A 21,876-nucleotide genomic window follows, 5' to 3' on the forward strand; every position below is an offset into this window, starting at 1 on the left:
AAGGATGTCCCTACACCACTGATAAGTTGCTCATGCTTCAATAAATAACCTCCATCTGTATTCATTTTAACTCAGTGGGTCACAGATACAAAAAAGATATGAAAAATAAGAGGGGTATTTAATAAGAAGGAGGGTTTCAGCAGAAGAGGAGGAACTGAATTGGGCAAAAGTGACTAAAATTTATTATATATAATATAAACTATGTATATATATATTCACATATGAATGAATAAAACTGTCAAAAATAAAGACTTAGTCAGAATACTTGATCCTACCTAAAGAAAAAAAACCTGTAGGTAGGACTGAATAACAAAGCCTGTGAGCCTCCACTTAGATCTAAAATGACCTCAAACATAAATAGGAGGTAAACAGTTATCTTAGAAGAATTTTAAACAAATGTGACTAACAAGGGCTAAAGAACAGGGACTTGGGAGATGGTACTAATACCCACTTATCTCAATATTAGATTCAATGAATCTTAGTTTCATCAATGGCTGTCTTCAGACACCTGAATGGCTGGGAATTAGGGGAAATGTCACTCAGAGTTTCAGTAAATTCTCTATATTACTTAGAGTTGTAAAGAAAATAAATCTCCACTCACTTCACCCCACTGTGATTTCAGAATCAGGACCAAGATTTCATAAACAAGGATGTGGAAAGGCAAGTGTGTTAGCCAATAAACTGATTTGATTTGCAGACCCTGTTCTAGCTTCAAGCCATTGTAGGTAGCTGTTCTCAACAACCCCAGTGAAGGTCAACAACACAGCCTGTCTTGCAATGAGAGGAGCCTGAGTAGCCTGCTTTAAATTCTGTGAGCATCTCCTAGACCATAGAAGCCCTCTGAAATACTCATTAGGAGAGTTAGCGAGGACAGAAAGATTGTAGCACATAACAAATCATTTCACGGGCACTTTGCCAGACATTTGGGAAGCTGTACCACAAAGATGTCTTACTAGGAGATGTTTAGAAAGTGCAATGCTATGGATCTCTAATGACACTTTTAAAAAGAATTGAGGACACTGATTTTCCTATTATTTCCAGTGTCTTGAGGCCCTAAAATATCATTCTAGTTATTTTGAGACTAAAGCGTAATTCTATGACTGTTGCTAGGTTTTATCAGTAAAAGAAAATGTTCTTCACGTGTTGATGGGGCTCTTCACCTCTGTGGCCCTCACCATCTCTCACTGAGCAGAGACCTGCCACAAACACCAGATTCTGGCATCTTTGATTAGACAGTGATGACATCAAAGGCAGCACTTACTTAGCCCAGGCGGTGGCTTTGAAATATCTGGCAAGGCTGAGAAACAGCGGCTTCGCAACGTCTTGGGTAGAAAAGAGAAATACACATTGATTTTTATTTAAATGACCATGATTTGAGCAAAGTTCAAGAATTAGAGCAGCAATCTTGGAAAAGTTACTTACAAGCTGTTGTGATCACCACTGTGCAGATAAAGATGCTGGCTAATTCTCCTCCCATAAACCACCTGAAAAAACACAATTGTGTCATTGTAGCATATTAATCCTGTATTCCCAACACATTCAGTGTTCTTTCAGACCAAGAAAAGACTCTGAATGTCAAGATTGACTGTATAGATGCAGAATAAAAATAGTATGTTTTAGCAAAAGAACAGACAGGGCAAAAAAAGAGACAAAGAACCCCGAACTAGAAACACATCGATGCACTAAAAGGATTATTTTAAAAAATATATTTATTTTTGTTTTTGATTATGTGTGTTTCTATGTATGTAGGAGGGACAGTATGTTCCTGCGAGTGCAGAGCCCTCAAAGGTAGATGTCAGAGGTATGAGATCACCCTGTAGCTGAAATTATAGGCTATTATGACCCACACAATGAGGGTTTTGAAACCTGAACTTGAGACCGCTGTAAGAGCTTTTGTTCTCTTTTTTTTCTCTTAATAGATTTATTGGCAAACTAGGCACAGTAGAAAGAAACCTCACTGAACAAACTAGGGCAGTAGAAATTCTTCCGGTGAAGACATTACACAAAAACTGAGGAGAAGAACAGAGCAGTCAAGAGCTCAATGACAATCCCACAGTCTCTCTAACATGCAGGACTGATGTCCTCCTTGACAGAGAAGAAGGAAAACACTCCAGAAAGGATAATCAAAAGTAACGGTGAAGAGCTTTCCAAAATCTATTGCTGTGCCCTGGAGTGAGGAATACTTCCCATCACCACATTTATCTCAACTTGGTTTCCAGTAGGTGACACTGTTTGAGAAGGTCATGGAGTCTGAGGGAGGAAGTGATCATGTGGAAAGGTATTGAGAGTTTATAATTGACTTATTTCACTTTTCTCTCTCTCTCTCTTTCAATTTGCTTCATTTTTTAAACTTATTTTTAAATTTTTTTAATTGTTTTTATTGAGCTATATATTTTTCTTCATCCCCTCCTTTCTTCTCCCCTCCCCTTCTACCCTCAGCCATGGTCCCCATGTTCCCAATTTACTCAGGAGATCTTGTCTTTTACTGCTTCCCATGTACATTAGATCCATGTAGGTCTCTCTTAGGGTCCTCTTTGTTGTGTAGGTTCTGGGATTGTGAATAGTAGGCTGGTTTTTCTTTGCTTTATTTTTAAAAGCCACTTATGAGTGAACACATATGATATTTGTCTTTATGGGTCTGGGTTACCTCACTCAATATGATGTTTTCTAGATACATCTATTTGCTCTCAAATTCCAAGATGTCATTACTTCTTTTCTGCTGTGTAGTACTTCATTGTGTAAATGTACCATATTTTCCTTATCCATTCTTCAGTCTAGGTTGTTTCCAGGTTCTGGCTATGACAAACAATGCTGCTAGGAATGTAGTTAAGCACATGTCCTTGTGGTACAATTGAGCATCATTTGGATATATACCCAAAAGTGGTATTGTTGGGTCTTGAGGAAGGTTGTTTCCTAATTTTCTGAGAAATCACCATACTAATATCCAAAGGGGCTATACCAGCTTGCATTCCCAGCAATGCAGGAGTGTTCCCTTTACTCTACATCCTCTCCAGCATAGGTTGTCATCAGTGTTTTTGATCTTGGCCATTCTCAGAGGTATAAGATGGAATCTCAGAGTTGTTTTGATTTGCATTTCTCTGATGGCTAAGGATGTTGAGCATTTCCTTATGTGTCTTTCAGGCATTTGAGATTCATCTGTTAAGACATCTCTATTGAGGTCTGTACCCCATTTTTTGTTGGATTATTTGTTTTTTGTATACTTGAGTTCTTTGTATATTTTGGAGATCAGTCCTCTGTCAGATATGGGGTTGGTGAAGATCTTTTCCCATCCTGTAGGCTGCTGTTTTGTCTTATTGACCATGTCCTTCGCTGTACAGAAGGTTTTCCTTCAGGAGGTCACATTTATTGTTTCTCTAAGTGTCTGTGCTACTGGAGCTATATTTAGGAAGTGGTCTCCTGTTCCAGTGTGTTCAAGGGTACTCCCCTCTTTCTCTTCTATGAGGTTCAGCATGGTTGGTTTTATGTTGAGGTCTTTGATCCATTTGGACTTGAGTTTTGTGCATGGCAATAGATATAGATCTATTTTCACTTTCCTACATGTTGATAGCCAGTTATGCCAGTACCATTTGTTTAATATGCTTTTTTCTATTTAATATTTTTTTGCTTCTTTGTCAGATATCAGGTGTTTGTAGGTGTGTGGATTGATATCTAGGGCTTCTATTCAGTTCCATCGGCCTTCCTGTCTGTTGTTATGTCAACCCCAGGCTGTTTTCAGTACTGTAGCTCTGTAGTAGAGATTAAAGTCAGGGATTGTAATGCTTCCAGTAGTTCCTTTAATGTTTTCTTTGACCAATGAGTCTATTTCCTCTATTGCATCTTCAGTGCTGAGATTCTCTCTTCCTTCTCTTGTATTCTCCGCTTTATGCTTGTATTTGTGGCTCCTGATCATCTTCTCACAATTTCCATTTCTATAATTCCCTCGGTTTATGTTTTCTTTATTGTCTCTATTTTCAAGTCTTGAATCATTCCTTTCATCTGTTTGATTGTTTTTACTTGATTTCTTTAAGGGATCTGTTGATTTCTTCCAATTTTTTCTTTGTCTTTTCCTCCATTTTTTGAGGGAATTTTTCATTTCCTCTTTAAGGACCTCAATCATTCTTTTAAAGTTAGTTTTTAGGTCGCTTTCTTCTGCTTCATCTATATTTGGGTGTTTAAGTCTTGCTGTTGTAGGGCCACTAGTTTTAGTTGCTGTTGTGTTGCTCTTTGTGGTATTGAGTATGTTCTTATCTTGTTTACCAATATTTTCCTCTGATTAGTGGAGTTGGGGATGTGTTTCTGGTGATCAATCTTCCATGTCCAATGGATCCAAGGCTCAGATGGTTGCTCCTCAAGGTGCAATCAGGACCACAGTTCCAGTCACCCAGGAGGTCATAGGGTGTTCCTGGAGGTTGCTCAGAGATCCTGCGGATCACTCTGCAATCCCTGGGGTCATTTGGGCCTGCTCCCACAAAGGTTGCTTGCTTGGGGCTGCTCCTGCTGAGCTCGCTGCCTTGGGCCTTGCTCCGATGGAGGTCACTGACTCAGGTCTATTCCCACAGATGTCCCTGGCTTGAGCCTGCTCCCGTAGAGGTATCTGGTTTGGGCCCAGTCCTGAAGAGTCCTCTGGCTTGGGCCTGCTCCCTCAGCCTTTGCTCCCTTGTACCAGTTACTGCCTTGGAAGAGCATTCATTCATAACTGGTCAGCCTTCTCTGTCATCATGTAGACTGATTTCTAATAGAAATGTAAAAGCCATTCAATGGAAAGAAAGTACTTTTAACAAAAGGTCTTGAAAGAATTGAACATTTGAAAGCATGAGAATGAACCCTCAAGCATATATCTTACCTCACATAACATTTAAAGTAAAATGAATCAGAGACAACATTATAAACCATAGAGTATAATACTTCCAAAAGAAATCAAGATGAAAACTGTATGACCTTGTGTTTGGCAACGAATTGTTAAGTACAGTATAAAATGCAGAGTCTATTGAAAGGAAAAATTGAATAATTGAACTTTCTGAAGATTAAAGAGCAAAAGCTTTTCTCCAGGAAGAACAGTGTCAAGAGGATGAAAAGACAATGCAAATTCAGTAGAAAATATCTGTAAATCACAAATCTACCAAAGGCCTTCTGTCCAGAATATGTAAAAGGGTCTGAATAATAACAAAGTATAATGGCATATATATGAAATACCATAATGAAATCCATTAATTTGTATAATAATTTAAAAATAAAACTCAACAACCAGAAAACAAACAACCTTTCAAATGGGTAGAAAATATGAACACACATCATATGTCATCCAAGATACCATGTATATGAAGATCAGTATGTAAACATCATTTGTCATTAGACAATGCAAGCTAATTTATCAGAATAGCTCAAACTGCAATGCGTGAGCAATAACTGAGAATTTATCAAAACACTTAAGCCTCTAAATGGCCAAAGGAAGTGACAGAGAGGATGCAGGGCCATCATTGCTTATGGGAAGAAAAATGATGAAACTACTTTGGAATAGTTTGGCACTTCTTCAAAATTAAAGACAGACTTATATTATCCTACATTTTCATTCATTGGTTCATATCCAGCTCAATCAAGTCTTTTTCCTTTGTATAGATTTTATTTAAAAATTTTAAAAATTGAAGCCAGCAAAATACTTTTGACCAGTGACTACATAAAGAATTTGACATACACCTACACAGTGGGACACTGTTGAACAAAAAAAAAGTGAAAAGTCATAATGGCACATTTATTGTTGCTATTAGGAACACATGTTAGGGAAGTGAATGGTTTTACATATTAATTATTTACATGAGAAAAATCTCAAAGAGCTGGGCAACAGAAAAAAAACCTTAATTTTTGCTAATAAAAATTCAGTATTTTTGAGAACATTTGCATCTATGTTCAGAAGGAATATTTTATTAAAATATTTTATAAAACAACAATTTATTGTTGTTGGATCTTCGTGTGGTTTTGGCATCAGGGTGATAGTGGTTTGTATACAAAATTAGAAATGTGTCTTCAGTGTCTATTTCATATAAAATTTGAGGACTATCAGAATTAGTTTTCTTTGAAGGTCTGACAGAATTTTGCACTGAATCCATCTGGTACTGACCTTACTTTGGTTTGGAGATATTAGTTACTGCTTCTATTTCACTAAGGGTTATGGGTATGTTTAAATTGTACATTTTATCTTGACTTAACTATTGTTGGTCAGATAGATCAAGAAATTCATCCAATTTGTTGAGGCTTTCTAGTTTGGTGGAATACAGATTCTTTTTTAACGTATATCCTCATGATTCTCTGAATTTCCGCAGAGTCTGTTGTAATGCCTCCCCTTTTCTCTTTAATTTTCTTAACTTGGATCTTCTCTATCCATCTTTTGGTTAATTTGGCTACAGATTTATCAATCGTGGTGATTTTCTCAAAGAACCCTCTCCTTGCTTTATTGATTATTTGTATTTTTGTTATTGTTGCTTCTACTTCATTGAACTCAGCCCTGTTTGATTATTTCCTCCTGTCTACTCTTTTAGAGCATTATTTCTTTCAGCTTTCAGATGTGTCATCAAGTTGTTAATATTAGTTCACTACAATTTTTTATATAAACACTTAGTATTGTGAACTTGCATCTTAAAACTGACATAGGTTTGGACGTGTTGTATTTTCACTTTTGTTCAACTATAAAATGTTTTAATTTCACTCTTGGCATCTGCTTGACGCAGTTTTCATTTAGTAATAAGTCGTTTATTCAGTTTCCATGAGTTTGTGTACATTCTGCTGATTCTATTGTTTTTGCTAACCACCTTTAATCAGTTTTGGTAAGATAGAATGCAGGGTATTATTCCAATTTTTAAAATGTCGTTTGCACTTCCTTTGTGCACTAATATGTGGTTAGATTTGGAGAAAGTCCCATGAGCGGCTGAGAAGAAGGTATGCTCTTTAGTGTTTGGGTGGAATAGTCTGTAGATGTTAGGTAAATTTGGATTATGGCATTCTTTAATTCAAGTGTTTATCTGTTTAGTTTTTGTCTGGATGACCTATTTATTGAGACGAGCCATTCGAGTTACTGACTATCAGTGTGTTAGAACAACAACAACAAAAAAAATCAATCAGGATATTGGAAACCTTGAAGATAAGATGTTAACAAAAGAAAATAACTGTATTACAAATGGATGATGTAACCTCACTTGGAAGAAGGCAAGAGGTACCAATGTAGATAAATTCGGGAAATGGAGCTTCAACTGGAACTCTAAGACCAGAGATGGGAGGAATTAAGCATAACCATTGTGTTTGCATCAGTAAGACTGCCTCTTAAGCGGGTATGAGTTACTAATTCAACAACTTCTGCACACATACAGTAAGACTGAATCAATTCAGTGCAAAGCAGTGAAAATCAGTTTCATGACTGCCAGGACAGAAACCTGTGGATAATTGAGGTGACAGGAAAACCTGGAATGAATCGTATGATATTGGGTCAGGATTAGATATATTAATATAATCACATTTGGGTTATTATATGTGTTTATATATACATAATTTCCACACATGTGTGTCAAGGGTATTATATACGCACAAATATCCTTCATTTCTGTCTGCACATGTCCTAGAAGCAATGACGTTTTAATACCAATAAGTACACTTGGCACCCTGACCTAGTCTGGGAATTTCAGAGAAATAACTAAAGCTAGGGCAGATACAAGATGAGTCTGAATTATTTGTTACTTATTTGTTTTCTAAAAAGTATAAGGAATAATAGAAGTACTAAGGAATGATGATTCATAATATATTTTGAGGCAGAAATAAGATTTGCTGATTGGGAAATTAGGATAAAAGCATGAGGAGAATATAAACCCAATGTAACTAAAGATATTTGGTTGAGCTGGCCAAGTGAATGTCAGCTTTGCAAACAAGCCTTAGTTCATCAGTTTAAAGGGACTTGTACATTCTTTCAAATCAGGAGTCAACTTACAGATGATAGTGACACACTATCACTGTCAGTATATGGTGGTGCATTCTCATTTGACTATGTCTTTATATTTTTATTCCTCATCACTATACTGTTATTATTTCAAATACAATGTGTACATTGCTGGCATTATACATTTTGATTGAATTTAATTGCTATGCAATGGCTTTTTCTAAGAAAAGCAAAAGCCAGGTGTGGTAGTACATGCCGGTAATTATAGCACTTGGGTGATAGAATCAAGAGGTGGAGAAGTCCAGCTGCATAGAGAATTAAAGAGCATCCTGAGTTATAGGAAACACACACACGTAAATCTAAAATATAAAGGTATAAGAAAGGGGCATCGTAGCCAATCTGCAAGATTGCAAGAGTTTCTGATAGAAGCATTGAGCAAGAAAATTTTTTTAAGGGAACAAACCATAGTTCTGAATTATAATCCCAGAGTACAAATTAAAATTCTGTAAAGTGAGAGGATGATAGAGAGGGTGAAGGGATGAGTATTATCAGAATGTGTTATATACATGTATGAAATTGTCAAAGAATGAATTCGGTGAAGCCCATTTAAAAAAATTCTTGCACCTATACAGATATGAGTTGATTTTTAAATTTGGGTTTACCAGTTTTCACCTAATGGACTTTTTCTGTTCCGGGATCCCATCCAGGAACCACATTACATTTAGTCGTCATGTCTCCTTAGGCTCCTCTGGGATATGACAACATGGTCCTGATGGCCTTACTGACTTGGAGGAGAACTTCTAATGTGCTGAAGGTCCTTCTTTTGGAATTTTTCTTCATTTTTCTCATGCCTGGACCAGGGTTTGGGGCATGGAGGTAAAGCTCCACTCTTACTGCCCCCTGCCAAGGGCACATACGACAATCAGTCTTATCTCATTTATGTTGACCTTGGTCACCAGAGGGGGTGCCAACCAGCTCTTGTCTCCATGCTCCACAGACACCATTTCTCCTCTCTTCCTGTATGTACTCTTTAGAAATCAGTTTCTAAACACAACTCACACAAAGGTAACATGGAGTTAAGCTCTATTTCTCAAGCCTGAATGCATTCACATGGGTTAACTCATGAGGAATGTTTCACTGACAGCCCTGTCTAATGGGGTTTCCTGACCAACTTGGAAGTTTGGAGCACACTTAGTTAAAAGAATGCTGATTGTGATTGCTCTGCATAATTTCTTCAGTCATTATTGTCCTAACTCACATTATCAGTTTCCAGCTTGGGCTATGCAATGAAGAATGTTACGATCCATTTTGAGCCAGAGAGCCTCCTCCTTTTGTTCTTTTGGTCCCATTGTGATCTAAAATCTTTCTCAAACTTCATAATTAAGTGGGAGGCTTGTTATAAAATACCAACTCTCAATAGGACTAAATTCATATCTCAGATGAGAGGATCTAGGAGTTGGTATTATAAAAATCAACCTTCCTGAGCCATACAGAGACATTTGACCCTCAAGATGCAGGAATTCAGAGTGTGTAGCATTTTCCCACCAGAGTCCAAAGATTGTGGAGCTTTCAGGGCTTCACTGTTCTTTTCGTCTCATCCACTCAAACAAAAATATCAATGAACTATTGTCATTGAGGATATGGAAGTAAGGACAATACATCGGTGGCACTTCTGGATTGTCCATATTCTATAAGAAATACTTTAAATTTTATCTATTTTGTGTGTGCATGCAACCTAATTGTAAGATTTATGTGTGTACATGTGCATACGTTTTCATGGTGCATGTGTGTGATGGGGTAAGTTTCAGAAGTTGGTTTTCTTGTTCCAGTGTGGGTTCCAGGTATTGACCTCAAGACATGAAAAATTAATAACATAATTGCCTGACAGTAACTATTCCAAAAGACTCCACCCAGGTTCCAAAATTTCTCCCAGCCCAATGCAACCTTATATCCAAGTACTTCTATAGGGACATTTGCCCAACAACTTCCTTTCAATCTCAATACATTTCTTATTCTCAGTCATTGTGGCCAAGCATTGTCATTTCAAACTACTTGATATATTTCTCTTTATTTCTCCCTTTATAAATATCACCTTCTTTTAGCCTCTGAATCCATCCATGGCTGCCTATGTGTTCCCAAACAGCACTCTGTTAGTTCCAAATAAGTATTGTTACTATTTAGAGAACATCTTTTGATTCTTCAGTATTTTAGGATACAAACTACAATAGGAGAAGTGCAGACTCAGTGGGAATTTCAAGTGTTCTGGAATGCATTGGAATGGGAATGTAGATTGTAACTACCCTTGCCATCACTGCTTAAACAGAAGATAGCACATGGTAAAATCCATTTCTAAGCAAGGTATGCTGGCTTCTTTATGTACTGTAGAGGATGGAGGGGCTATGTAAAGAATAAAAGGTACTATCATGGCAGATAAATGAACAAGTCTTAGCTATTGAGCTGCCTAAAATGGTTTGTAAAAGGGGGGAAGGAAATCATCCACCAATTACAGCTCCCCATTGATTATGAATTGTTAATGCAAGAAAGCAAAACTAGAATTACCGTGCACATGCAGAGATGATTAAGCACACTGTGAGCAGGATTGCTTGAAAGGAGATCTTATGCATCAGACCAGCTTCTGCAGGACGAAAAAGAAATGAGTCATAGATTTCTGATTAAATATCTCTGAAGAACAAATTCCTGCCAACGTTGCTTCATAGTTTTTAAATGTATGCCAGTTTAAACAATTGACCATCAATAGCAAGGTGGAATGATGACTCAGTGTTTAAGAGCACGCCTAGTACCTATATGGTAGGTAGCTCACATCTCTAGTTCCAGGGGATCTTATGCCTTCTTGTGGTCTCTGTTGACTCCTGCACAGACATGGTACTTATAAGCTCATGCAGACATGTACATATACTCATAAATTTGAAAGATCTTTTCTTAAAAATTATGTCACATTATATGAATCCATTGATTAGAAAATTCCACAGTCAATGAAAAAAAATTCCTTTTATAACAAAACAAGAGTCTATGTTCTAAATGTCCCCGCCTTGCTGTTTGCTTTGATATTGGAGGAAGCCTTTGTAGAGCTTATGCTAAAGTCAGAACTCTTAAAATGTGATGATGATTATGACTGTGCCAGTCACAACAATAATAAAACCGCCTACAATTTACAGAGCGCTTTGTTATTCACAAACACTTTTCATACATTAGCTTACTTCATCAGCCCCAAACCATGCAAAGTAGGGAGCATGTGGATGAGTAGACCAAGACTGAGAGACATGATGCAATAGTCCAAGATCAGACAGCTATGAGGTGCCAGCACCAAGATTTAAAAACCACATCTAGACAGGACATAATGTTTTGTCTGAAATGAGGCATAGAAAGACAATTGCAACTTCGCATACTGGAAATCTCTAAAGACCAAAGAGACAAAAAAATATGTATTATGAAATAGTCCTTTCAAAACTCTGAAAGCACTGAACTATTTCAACATTTTCAAATCATGGTAGAAAGAAGTACAAAGCTTCCAGCAGTTACAGCCACAAGAATCATGGCAATCATGACCTTGAGTCTCAGACTAACACCTGTAAGAAATCAGAGCTGAGTTAGATTACCACCACATGAGGACTTTAAAAAATATCTATGAATAGATTTCAATTTAATTTTCCCCAAAGGTTTCAGGGGTTTAATTTTACAATAGTTGTTTAAAACTCAGAAGAAGTTTTACTGTGAGTGTTTTTATTTTTGTGATTTATGCTGAATATCGGGTAGAGTTAGCTATAAATCTCACTGAGCCCCTGGTGCGAGTGGAATCCTGAAGTCTGGCAATTCAAACTGGAGCAGTAGTAAATTATGTCACTCAAAGTGTGGAGGATTTATGTATACTGTGTGAATTAAATAAATTATTGCGGGTTCAGTGGAATGTCAACCATCCATCTAAAGTGTGTTTGAATCCTCTATCTATCCAGATTTCATGGGCAATTAGGAAAATAAATCCAGCTTGAGACACAAAAAAGATCACTGGCTGTGCACACAAAAGGGTGAGTAGGTGTATCTTTGAATTTGATAAAGAAATCAGTTGTGTGACTTTGGACCTGATGTTTTTTGTTCCTTCAGTGGTGATTGACTTGGTACTTATTTTGACTTATTTCATCAGGAATCTGGCCTTGATTCCTCCAACTTCTCCCAACCTGTAGATGCTCTTTCTCTGTCCTCCCATTTTACCACCTTCTATTTACTTTAAGATCTTTTCACATTTAAGATTTTTTTGTTTCATTTCTCTATTCCCCACTGAAAAAAATATCTGCCCCAACACACCATCTACCTCCTGGTTTTGAAGGCAATGCCTATTCTTGGTGGGGAATCACTTTTTTCTGCTAGAGGGTGGAGCAGCTGATTTCTTTTGTTTTTCATCTCAGCATCTGACACATTCAACAACTTCTGGAACCTTACATACTCATTAAGAAAGTGACTGCTTTTGCCATGGAAATGGAATCCTCCCAGAACTAATGTAGCAATTTCAGGTCTCATATCATAATTCTAAATGAATAAAATCTCTTCTGATAGATTAGTAATCTGAAAGGTATGATGTGCTTGCAGAATCACAAGGAGCCATCAAAGGAAGGTAGGCTCTGAGGAACAACACTAACACAGAAGAGAGGGCAGGGAGGCATAGATTGGGAAACGGGTCTCTGCTAGGAATTAGCACTTGCATGAAACAGTACATCCTATCTCTGTGACTTAGGCCTGGAACTCAAAAGCCATGACTAATACAAATAACGATGCAGGCCACTGTTCTTAGCGTCTTCTGTATCACCTGGAACAGAATGCTCACTCGGGTGCTACACATACAGAGCAGAAATGATGGACATGGCCAAGCAAGTCAGAGCCCAGCAATAAAGGACAATAAAGTGAAGCAATACATGCAAAGTGCCCTGGAATCATAGGAAAATAGTTTATTTCATCCACCAAACAGAAAGATTCAAAGAAGGTCCATCAGAGGTAGTCCCATTTAGAGTGGGCTTTGATGAAGAACAGGGGCCATCCAGGTACAGCAGGTACAACAGACACCCCAGATACAACAAGAGCATGCATTTGTCCCGGTCACATCCTTGGCCATGAATACAAAAGCTTACTCCATCCGTAGAATATTAGTAACTCATCTGCACAATAAACAAATACACTTAGAAATTGCTTCACCACAATCAGGGAGAACTTGTCCTGCCAAGGCACCTTAGTTAGGAATCAGAGAATGAGGAGAAATACAGGCAAGCATGCAATAGTGGTGCAGCTCATGGGCATGATAAAGAGGAGTTTGGGGAAGCAGAATTATAAAGGTTAGACTCCCTGGAAGAGGTGGCTGCTGAGTCTCAGTAGCCTGGCACTTAACCAGGAACTCAAAGCTAGCTTTTCTGTTATTGAAACTGCTGCACGTGGAACTTAAAGAACCTTGAACACTTCCTGAACAGATGCAGTGGGAATATAAAAGCACAGGGCATGAGTGAGTCTTTGGAGGGATGCTCAGTGGGACACTATTCATTCGTGGTTTATCAATGTAAATAAAGATGTCCACTCGATCTCTGAAGTGATAACCTCAAATCTGTTTGGTATTCATGTGGACAAGACAAATTAAATCGTTTGGGCCATTTTAGACACTGCAAAGTAAGAAGTAGGATTATCTCTCTGCACAGATGCAGGATTAAATGTTAGAGTTTGGCAACCTGCTTGCAGGGCCTGTTTAGGCTAATGCCACACCACAGCCCCTGGCATCCATATATCCAAAGAGTCTGAAATGTTCAGATGAAAGTTCCATCCCAATCCTCCTCCCCTGGGAGTTGCCTCAGTCCAGACTCTACCTCCAAAAAAGTCTGCCAAAAGATGACCCCCTCCCCAGAGATGCTCAAGACCACTCCCACAGGGTATTTAAATTGTACCCCAGAGAACAAACACATGGTTTTCTGGTCTCTCTTTTCAGTCTCCTCTCTGGGGGGCTAGAAGGCCACCTAGGAGCATTGGTATCCATTAAACTTAGGCTTTTCTCATTTTGATTGATTTGGATTATTGCGTCGATGGAGAGATTTATTGGGGCACAGAAACTTTCCATCTGGAGGTCCCACCAAGGGGCTGTTTTTCTCACCTGCCCAGGGCCAAATGGTAAGAAAGCACCTCCTTTGCACCTGCCCTCCACCAGGCTAAGCTTGGCTTCGTCTGGGTAAGTTTCTAGTTCCAAGTCAATTGCCTTAGAAACCCAGGGCCTCATGCAACTTTCAGACTGTCCTACGAAAGACGTGGCCACACCAGGTACCTGACCTGACTGGGACAAGGGCGTGCCTTGTCCGTGTGGGATTCCTTTTTTAGGAGATAACCTGTTGTAGGTATTTCTTACACCCCTCTGTTTCCTTGATCGAAAGTCTACCACAGGGGATGCGTTGCACTAGGCTATGGATCCTGGCATAGACTTGCAAAATGGTTACCTACAATTCGAGGCCTAATCTCCAAATGGTCTTGGGCTGCCTTTTAAGTCCACCAATTTAACAAAGTCTTTTTTAAATAGGGCTATCTAACACAATATGTCCTTAATGCCTAAAATTTTTTTGCAGGCATGAGAACAAGTAAACACCACCCACCCCACCCCACCCCACCCCTACCCCCAGCTGCAATGCCCATAGTTTCTGGATGTTGTGCTCCCGCTCCCCCTCCCGACCTCTCTTAGCTGTTTGTTGTCTGTCTGCATTCCTGGCATGTGATCTGGTCACGCTAGGATTCTCCCTACAATAGATCTGTTCCCCATGCCCTTCCACTCTAAAACTGTATAGATGTTCCATCCTTTTGTTTCTGTTCTCCCTTACAGCATCTACTGATCTGACCATTAATGGGACCACCTGTGTACTCGCCTGCTTTCAGCAGCCGGTTCCAAAATTTTTAAGCTGGTCAGCTGACACAGGTTCCTAAAAAAATGTTTTGTCCATCTGTCTGTTAATATATATGTATAAACAATGTGACCACAATATGCTTGGTTTATGTCTGTGCGTGTATGTGTGCTTGTCTTAAAATTTGTAAAACTTGTAACTCCAGATTACAACAGCTCTGGAAAAATACAAACACGTGAATAGCCACCATTTTTGGTTGAGGTCAAAGTAAAAACCTCAGCGTCATCTTTGGTAAGAGTACCCACATGTGCTGGCCCTATCAATCAAGGAGACATTCTGCCTCCAATATACTTTGGCTTACTAAAATATTCTTTCTAATCTTCTTGCCTCTACTGACATTGGTAAGCTGTAACTGATTGGGTAAACTATATGTCCAAATTTAACTTCTGTCTAATTTAAATATACCTGACAGATAGTGGTACCCTGACTCTCAAGTACCTTTACAGATTTGAGAGTATGTCATTTAACAAAAGAGCTTCTTATGACAGACATACATGCCAGCTCCTGCAGCATCCTATAACTTCTCCAAGAAGATGCATGCTTGTGGAAGACCTTCCGCCTGGAGGCTTGCCTTTGAATATGGCAAAGCCACGCACACAGCAAAAAGTTGCCTTCCACCTCATCTACTTCCTGGACACTACACTGAGGGATCAATTGTCTCATCCTGCCGAGACAGGTCGACTGAACCCTACCCCCACAGGAAAATGCACCAGGCCTCCTGGGCTCAGCAACTAAAGGCAAGTACTGCTTCTAAGACTGGTATTTGCCAAAGACCACAGAGAGACTTGGGATTGCCTGTGTAGCTGTAAAAAGCTGTCTTGCTTCTGCTCATTTACTTATCCCTCTTAGATCTGTCTGAATGCATTTAATGACTTAAGGTACTGGTAGCTCATTTCTTCCTTTTTTAAGCTCCCTGCTAAAAATACAGACAGGTGTACCTCTTTCACAGACTTCGTAGTCCAAAATTATCAGGCTTACGATGTGTCTTCAGAGGTTCAAAGTTTCCAATTTCCTTTAATTGTCTTCTAAAATGTTTGTGCCCTTTAACCTAAAGTTTGCTATGACACCAAGATGTAAATATGCTCCAGCTATCTTACAGAGACCTATAGGTTCATTGGAAAAGTTCTGCTGCTGTATCAAGAAATCTGGTCTGGTGAAGAGTCTCCAGAGTCTATTTTGTTTTTTTTGTTTTTTTTTTTTTTTTTTTGGTTTTTCGAGACAGGGTTTCTCTGTGGCTTTGGAGCCTATCCTGGAACTAGCTCTGTAGACCAGGCTGGTCTCGAACTCACAGAGATCCACCTGCCTCTGCCTCCCGAGTGCTGGGATTAAAGGCGTGCGCCACCATCGCCCGGCTCCAGAGTCTATTTTGATCCTACCCATTTTCAAGCATATTTTACAGGTCACTCCTGTTGTCTGGACCAAGATCAACATACAGAGGGCCCTCCAGATAATGCCAGCACCTGCACTAGCTCCTGGAACGTCACCATTGGTACCACCTCTTCCGGCTAAAATGGGCACCTACCCAACAACTAAAATCTGGTTTAAAAAAGGGCATATCAGTTCTCATGTCTCACTTATTCACCTGTGCCTCTTCTGTACAACCAGGGCAGTTCTTTCTGGTAGTTCATCATCCCTTCCCATGGCTAGCCTCATTTATAGGACCAGTAATAACAATCTATTTTTTTCTCCTAGCAACCTGCCTTCTCTTTTCCCTCAAGAAACAGATGCCTGAGAGAATAGCAGTTAATCAGATGCCTCTCCAACCATACCTCCCACTGAGTGTGAGCCCACCAACTGCCAACTCTCCCCTCCCCCACATTACCCTATGCCTGCAGGAAGTAGCCAGACTTGACCTAGCACCCCTATACCCAAAGAGTCTGGGATGTTTGGTTGGAAGTGTCACCTCAGCCTCTGACATCCATATACCCCCAAAATCTGAAATGTTTGGGTTAAAGCCACACCACAGCCCCTAGCAACCATATATCCAAAGAGTCTGGATGTTTGGATGGAAGTTCCATCCCAAACTCCCTCCCCTGGGAGTTGCTTCAGTACAGACCCCACCTTCGAGAAAGCCCACCAAACAATAACCCCTCCCCAGAGATGCTCAAGACCACTCCCACAGGGTATTTAAATTGTACCCCAGAGAACAAACACATGGTTTTTCTGTCTTCCTTCCCCACCTCCTCTTTTGGGTGCTGGAAGGCCACCCAGGAACATTGGTATTCATTAAACCTGGGCTTTTTCTAATTTTGTTTCATTTGGTCTGATTTGGATTATTGCATTGGCAAAGAGGCTTATCGGTGTGCAAAACTTTTCAGAGCCTAACACATTTTTCCCCTATGGTGGCTCGTAGAGCTGTAAATTATGAGTGGGGCCCTGAACTTAAATATGCGGCAAACTCAACAGAACCAGCCCAGCTCTTCTTCCCTGGATGAGACTGCATGAAAACGTCATTAATGTGCAAAACTGGAGTCAGCAGCACACCGGTGAGCTTATTTCATTGCTCACGTAAGGATATACCAAGAGCTGAATACCATTTTCCTTCCTGGTGGCCTAGCACTAAAAGGTGTTTTTCTTCTCTTATTTCTTCAATGTTTCTCTTCTTTTGGAATAATCCAAGCACACAGCTCAAAAATCAAGGCACAAATAATCGAGACCTGTGCTCCTTCTCAGCTTTATCGAAATCTGATGCTTATCAGACATCAAGGTTCTTGAAAAAGAAGGCACTGTAAACTCAGGGCTGCTGAGGACTTCATGACTACACTCAAAGGCAGGCACTTCCTCTGCGTCATCTGCACACCACCAGGAGCCTAGGCTGCCCCTTCCTCAAGCAGGTTGATACCAGTTCCTTAGCACATATTAGTCACTGTTACCTCGTTCTCAGTTGGCAAGAAGAAAGAATTCTTTGGGTGTGGCAAAGATTATAAAGGACTCACTTGAATGCACCGAAATGTTCTTTTGGAAATGTTCTGATGTTCTCCTCTGAGGCTGAAGAGAGGAATTCTCAGAGCTTTCTTTGAGATGCTGAGACAGGATGTGGCCAGAAGAGGAGGCTTCTGAAGTGTCTGTGATTGGCTTCTGAAACTCCCATCCATCACTCAGGGAAGAACAGTCCAGATCACTTCCTGGGAAAACAAAAGAGTTAATCTCTCTCCCTCTCTCCCTCTCTCCCCCTCCCCCTCTCCTACTCTCTTTCTCCCTATGTGTGTGTGTGTGTGTGTGTGTGTGTATCCAATGATACTATTGTAGTTTTATTTCTCTTGTTATGATGAAACACCCTGACCTAAAGCAACTTAGGGGAAAATATTTTTATTTGGCTTATAGTTCCAGGTTACAGACCATCATTTCAAGTAAGTTAAGGAAATAACTCAAGCAGCTAGTCACGGAGCACCCCCACCCCCGGCAATATTTAGAAGAAAGAAGTCTACTCGTACCAACTGCTTGTTTCTGCTCAGATAGCTTTATACTGTCCGGGGTGCCAGCCTAGGAATTGGTGCATCTCACAGTGGACTGAATCAATTAATAAACAAGATAATTGCCCATAGACTTGCCCACAGGCCAACCTGATCTAGACAAATCCTAGGTTGTGTCAAGTTGACAGTAGAAATTGATCAACAAAGCTGACCTATGTACAGTTCCCAACAATCAGTGTCTGCTGCACTAGTGGGGGAGAGGAGGAGGAGCCTTTCTGGATAAGATGGTATTTTACTATGTCCCTATCCTTTGGGATCTAAAAGACTTATCTTCAGAATGCTAAGCAAAGATAAGAGGGATGAGAGTTTTGTGAAGGAAGACAACTATAGCGGTGACAATAACATGACTCAAGAGAATCCAAAAAATATAATTTTACAACAAGATAGAGGACAGATCACAGAACACACTGACTTCCCAAGAGTAGGGGATCCATTTACAGATGACGGGGAGTGATGAACTGTGCCTTAGTAAGGGTGTCACCATGTACACATTCATGTGGTATTTCAACTAGGTAAAATAACATGCAGTATGATATATATAGTAAAATCCAGGTGGCCCTGGAAGAAATCATGAAATGGTATTCTAATACCCACGTAGGCAAGGAGATGTGTTATCTCACCCTCAACCTCCATGTGATGTTAGATGGTGAATGGATTTTTTGAAGTGTACGTATGACCAATTGAGCATCACGTGTTTACAACATTAAACTTCATAGCAAAGATAATTCCTCCTTCCAATTTGCATTTCACTTATTTGGCATCTATTGAATGTGACTGTATATCAGACCATGCTGTTGATTAGACATGTGTCAATTAGACACATGTCACCATTTGTTTCATGAGGTCGGAAATAAGTGACAGAATATATTGTGATAGGTGTCGCTATGGAAATCCACTGTCCATAAAACACATGGAAACACTGAATGAATATTGAATAGCAAATACATGCTTTGTTTTATCATTCACAGAGGATACTTGGTGCAAATAGTTTATAAAACACACACGTGCTCTCTTATAATGGTTCATTCATAAATACGTTTTACTAACTCTGGAACTAGACTACCAATGTATCCAAAAGAATGGTCAAGTTTAATCTCAAATCTTGCAACATAAAAGGTTGAAACATACTAAGATAACTCCTAGGAACATCTGATATCCTGAACATGGGTCACTTGGTTGCTGACTCTTGAGCTGAATCTAAGGTTAAAAGACGCCAAACCTTCCAAGTTAGAACATTGCTGGAAAGAATGAAATCAGTGAGTGAGGATGACTTTCAACTATATAGGTAGTTCCTCCCCTTGACCTACCAGAATCCACTGATTTGATTCATCTGGAATGAATGTCCTAAGAATTCTCAAGGCTCTGGCTTTGATGGTCTGTGTGATATCTACCCAAAGCTTAGTTTCACTCTCTTGTCTGTAGGTGAGAACTTGAGACAATGCAGAACACACTGGCTTGGAGACACAGACATTTGCAAAGAGCAGGCAGAAGTCCTGCCTGGAATGCAGGTGTTTCCTGGGCTGGCTTAAAGGATGGCAAGCATCCAATACACATTCTTTTCAAGCTGTGTACTCAAACTCAAAAGAAAAGGTCATTCCCAGCAGGCAAGCTGAGGCCACTCACATCTCTAAACAAGAGCTGTGGCTGAAACTGACAGGGATTGTGGAATGGAAAGGTGAATTTGAAAGTCATAACTAAACGGTTCCTGTTGAAATGGTGCTATAGCGCATGAAGAAAGGCTCTTTATTCTTAAAAGTGGCAGAAAATGAGAACCAAGTCCCTACAGGGTTGAAATACTCTGTTTCCCCCATGAAAAGATGAGGGAAAAAACAAAACAAAACAAAATGAACAAAAATATGTTCAATAGCTCGGGCCCAGGCAGGAAACTATCTCCTTGAAACTCTCTTGCAAGTGGGTTTCAAGTTCAAATTTATACTAATCCAAGGAGTTAATATTTCTTCCACCAGTGTTAGCCCTCGATAGCTGCCAGGAGCCAGTATAAAGCCTAGGTATAGCATCACTCAATCCAAAATGCATGGCTTCCTTCAGAGAATGTCTAAGAGAGCTGTTCACAATCCTACATTGTGAAATGTACAGAGATATTATCTCACATGGCAAAGAAAAATACATGTGGTCGTGAAAGATGGAGAACCCTAGGTAATAGATGTACTCTTGCCATCATTGCTTGGATTTCAGTTTAGACCTGCTGGCCTGGTATTTGGGGAAATTGTTCTAACTTAGTTTTGGTTGGGTGGAAGCATCATCCCAGCTTCTTGCATCAGTATATCCAAAGAGTCTGGAATGTTCAGATGGAAGTTCCATCCTAAGCCCCCTCCCTCTGGGAGTTGCCTCAATCCAAACTCCACCCCAGAGAAAGCTCACCAAACTATGACCCCTCCAGGGATACTCCCACAGGGTTTTTAAACTGCCTCCTAGAGAACAAATGCCCAGTCTTCCTTTCCTGTCTCCTCTCAAGGGGGCTAGAAAGCCATCCAGGAGCATTTGTATCCATTAAACTTGGGCTTTTTCTAATTTGGTTTGATTTGGCCTGATTCTGATTATTGCGTCAGTGGAGAGACTTATTGGGGTGCAGAAACTTTTTAATTTTATTTCAGGGAAGATGATGGAGCGGAAATGGATATTTTGTTTTTCTCTCATTTGCAATATCACCTGATTTTTTCGATTAGACAATAATTTTAGGGTTCATAGGAGTCTTGGTTCCATGACTAGTAGAATATTCAGATCACAGACTCAAAATATTTGCTGAGTCCATATATCTTGGGTCACTTATATTTATATGGGAGGAATAAAAGGGAGCAGAGACAGACACTGACGCAAGGGAGGTGAAAATCCTAGTGTGAAGAGGGGCGGGGGAGATAGAAAGAAAGGCATTGTTGGTTGGGTAGAGATGCATGTAACCAGAACTTATTTATTAAAATACATCATAAAACTGGATGGAAACTGCCAAGACTTAGGCTTCAGGAAATCTGGAATATGAATTATAAGAGCAACATAGGTCAGTTTATTTTAATTTTATGATCTCTAATTTCTTCATCTCTAAAGCAGATAGTTTCCAACTTCCACAGTGATGTGATGACCAAGGAAGATGAGGAGCAACGTAAACTTCTCATGGTGTGGGATAAATGAAGGACCTGAAGCTTTTACTATTAATATGGATTATAATATGCAGAGTTTGTGGTTAAGTGTGGGATGGTCACTTCAGGGGTGGAGACGGAAGATCTGGGTTGTCATCAAATGATGTTTCCAGATGGGAAAGATTACCCAAAATATCTCCTTGGCAAAAGGAAGATTTTTTTTTTATTATTTTGAATTGGACATCTAAGAAATTGTCCCTCCATGTAAGGATTTCTTGATTCTTCCCCCAGATTCTCCTAGGCTCCATTACTTATCACGTACTCTAACCTCCCCTGAATTTACTGTGGGATAAATGATATCCTCTGCCACCTGCTCCTTACCTGGCTGAATGTGTAGTGAGAGGATCTCCAGAAAGGACACAACTGAAGTGTGGTGAGGAATAGCCCTAAAATAATTT

At 39.6% G+C, this 21,876-nt stretch overlaps 1 protein-coding gene across 2 annotated transcripts in view; it reads right to left on the reverse strand.

The window, feature by feature from the left end:
* Tmem71 (transmembrane protein 71) overlaps window positions 1-21,876 on the reverse strand; it is a 40,876-nt gene that overhangs the window by 4,298 nt on the left and 14,702 nt on the right. The window contains exons 5-8 of one of the 2 annotated variants that reach the window (XM_057792267.1): window positions 17,787-17,975; window positions 10,478-10,553; window positions 1,423-1,484; window positions 1,262-1,322 (exon numbers count right to left, since the gene is read on the reverse strand). In XM_057792267.1, the coding sequence (XP_057648250.1) occupies window positions 1,262-1,322; window positions 1,423-1,484; window positions 10,478-10,553; window positions 17,787-17,975 (388 nt within the window). Of the gene's footprint in view, window positions 1-1,257; window positions 1,323-1,422; window positions 1,485-10,477; window positions 10,554-17,786; window positions 17,976-21,876 lie in introns of those variants that run through there. The other variant, XM_057792268.1, reaches the window with a different exon arrangement.

This window comes from Chionomys nivalis, chromosome 17, assembly GCF_950005125.1.
Source record: "Chionomys nivalis chromosome 17, mChiNiv1.1, whole genome shotgun sequence".
Lineage (NCBI taxonomy): Eukaryota > Metazoa > Chordata > Mammalia > Rodentia > Cricetidae > Chionomys > Chionomys nivalis.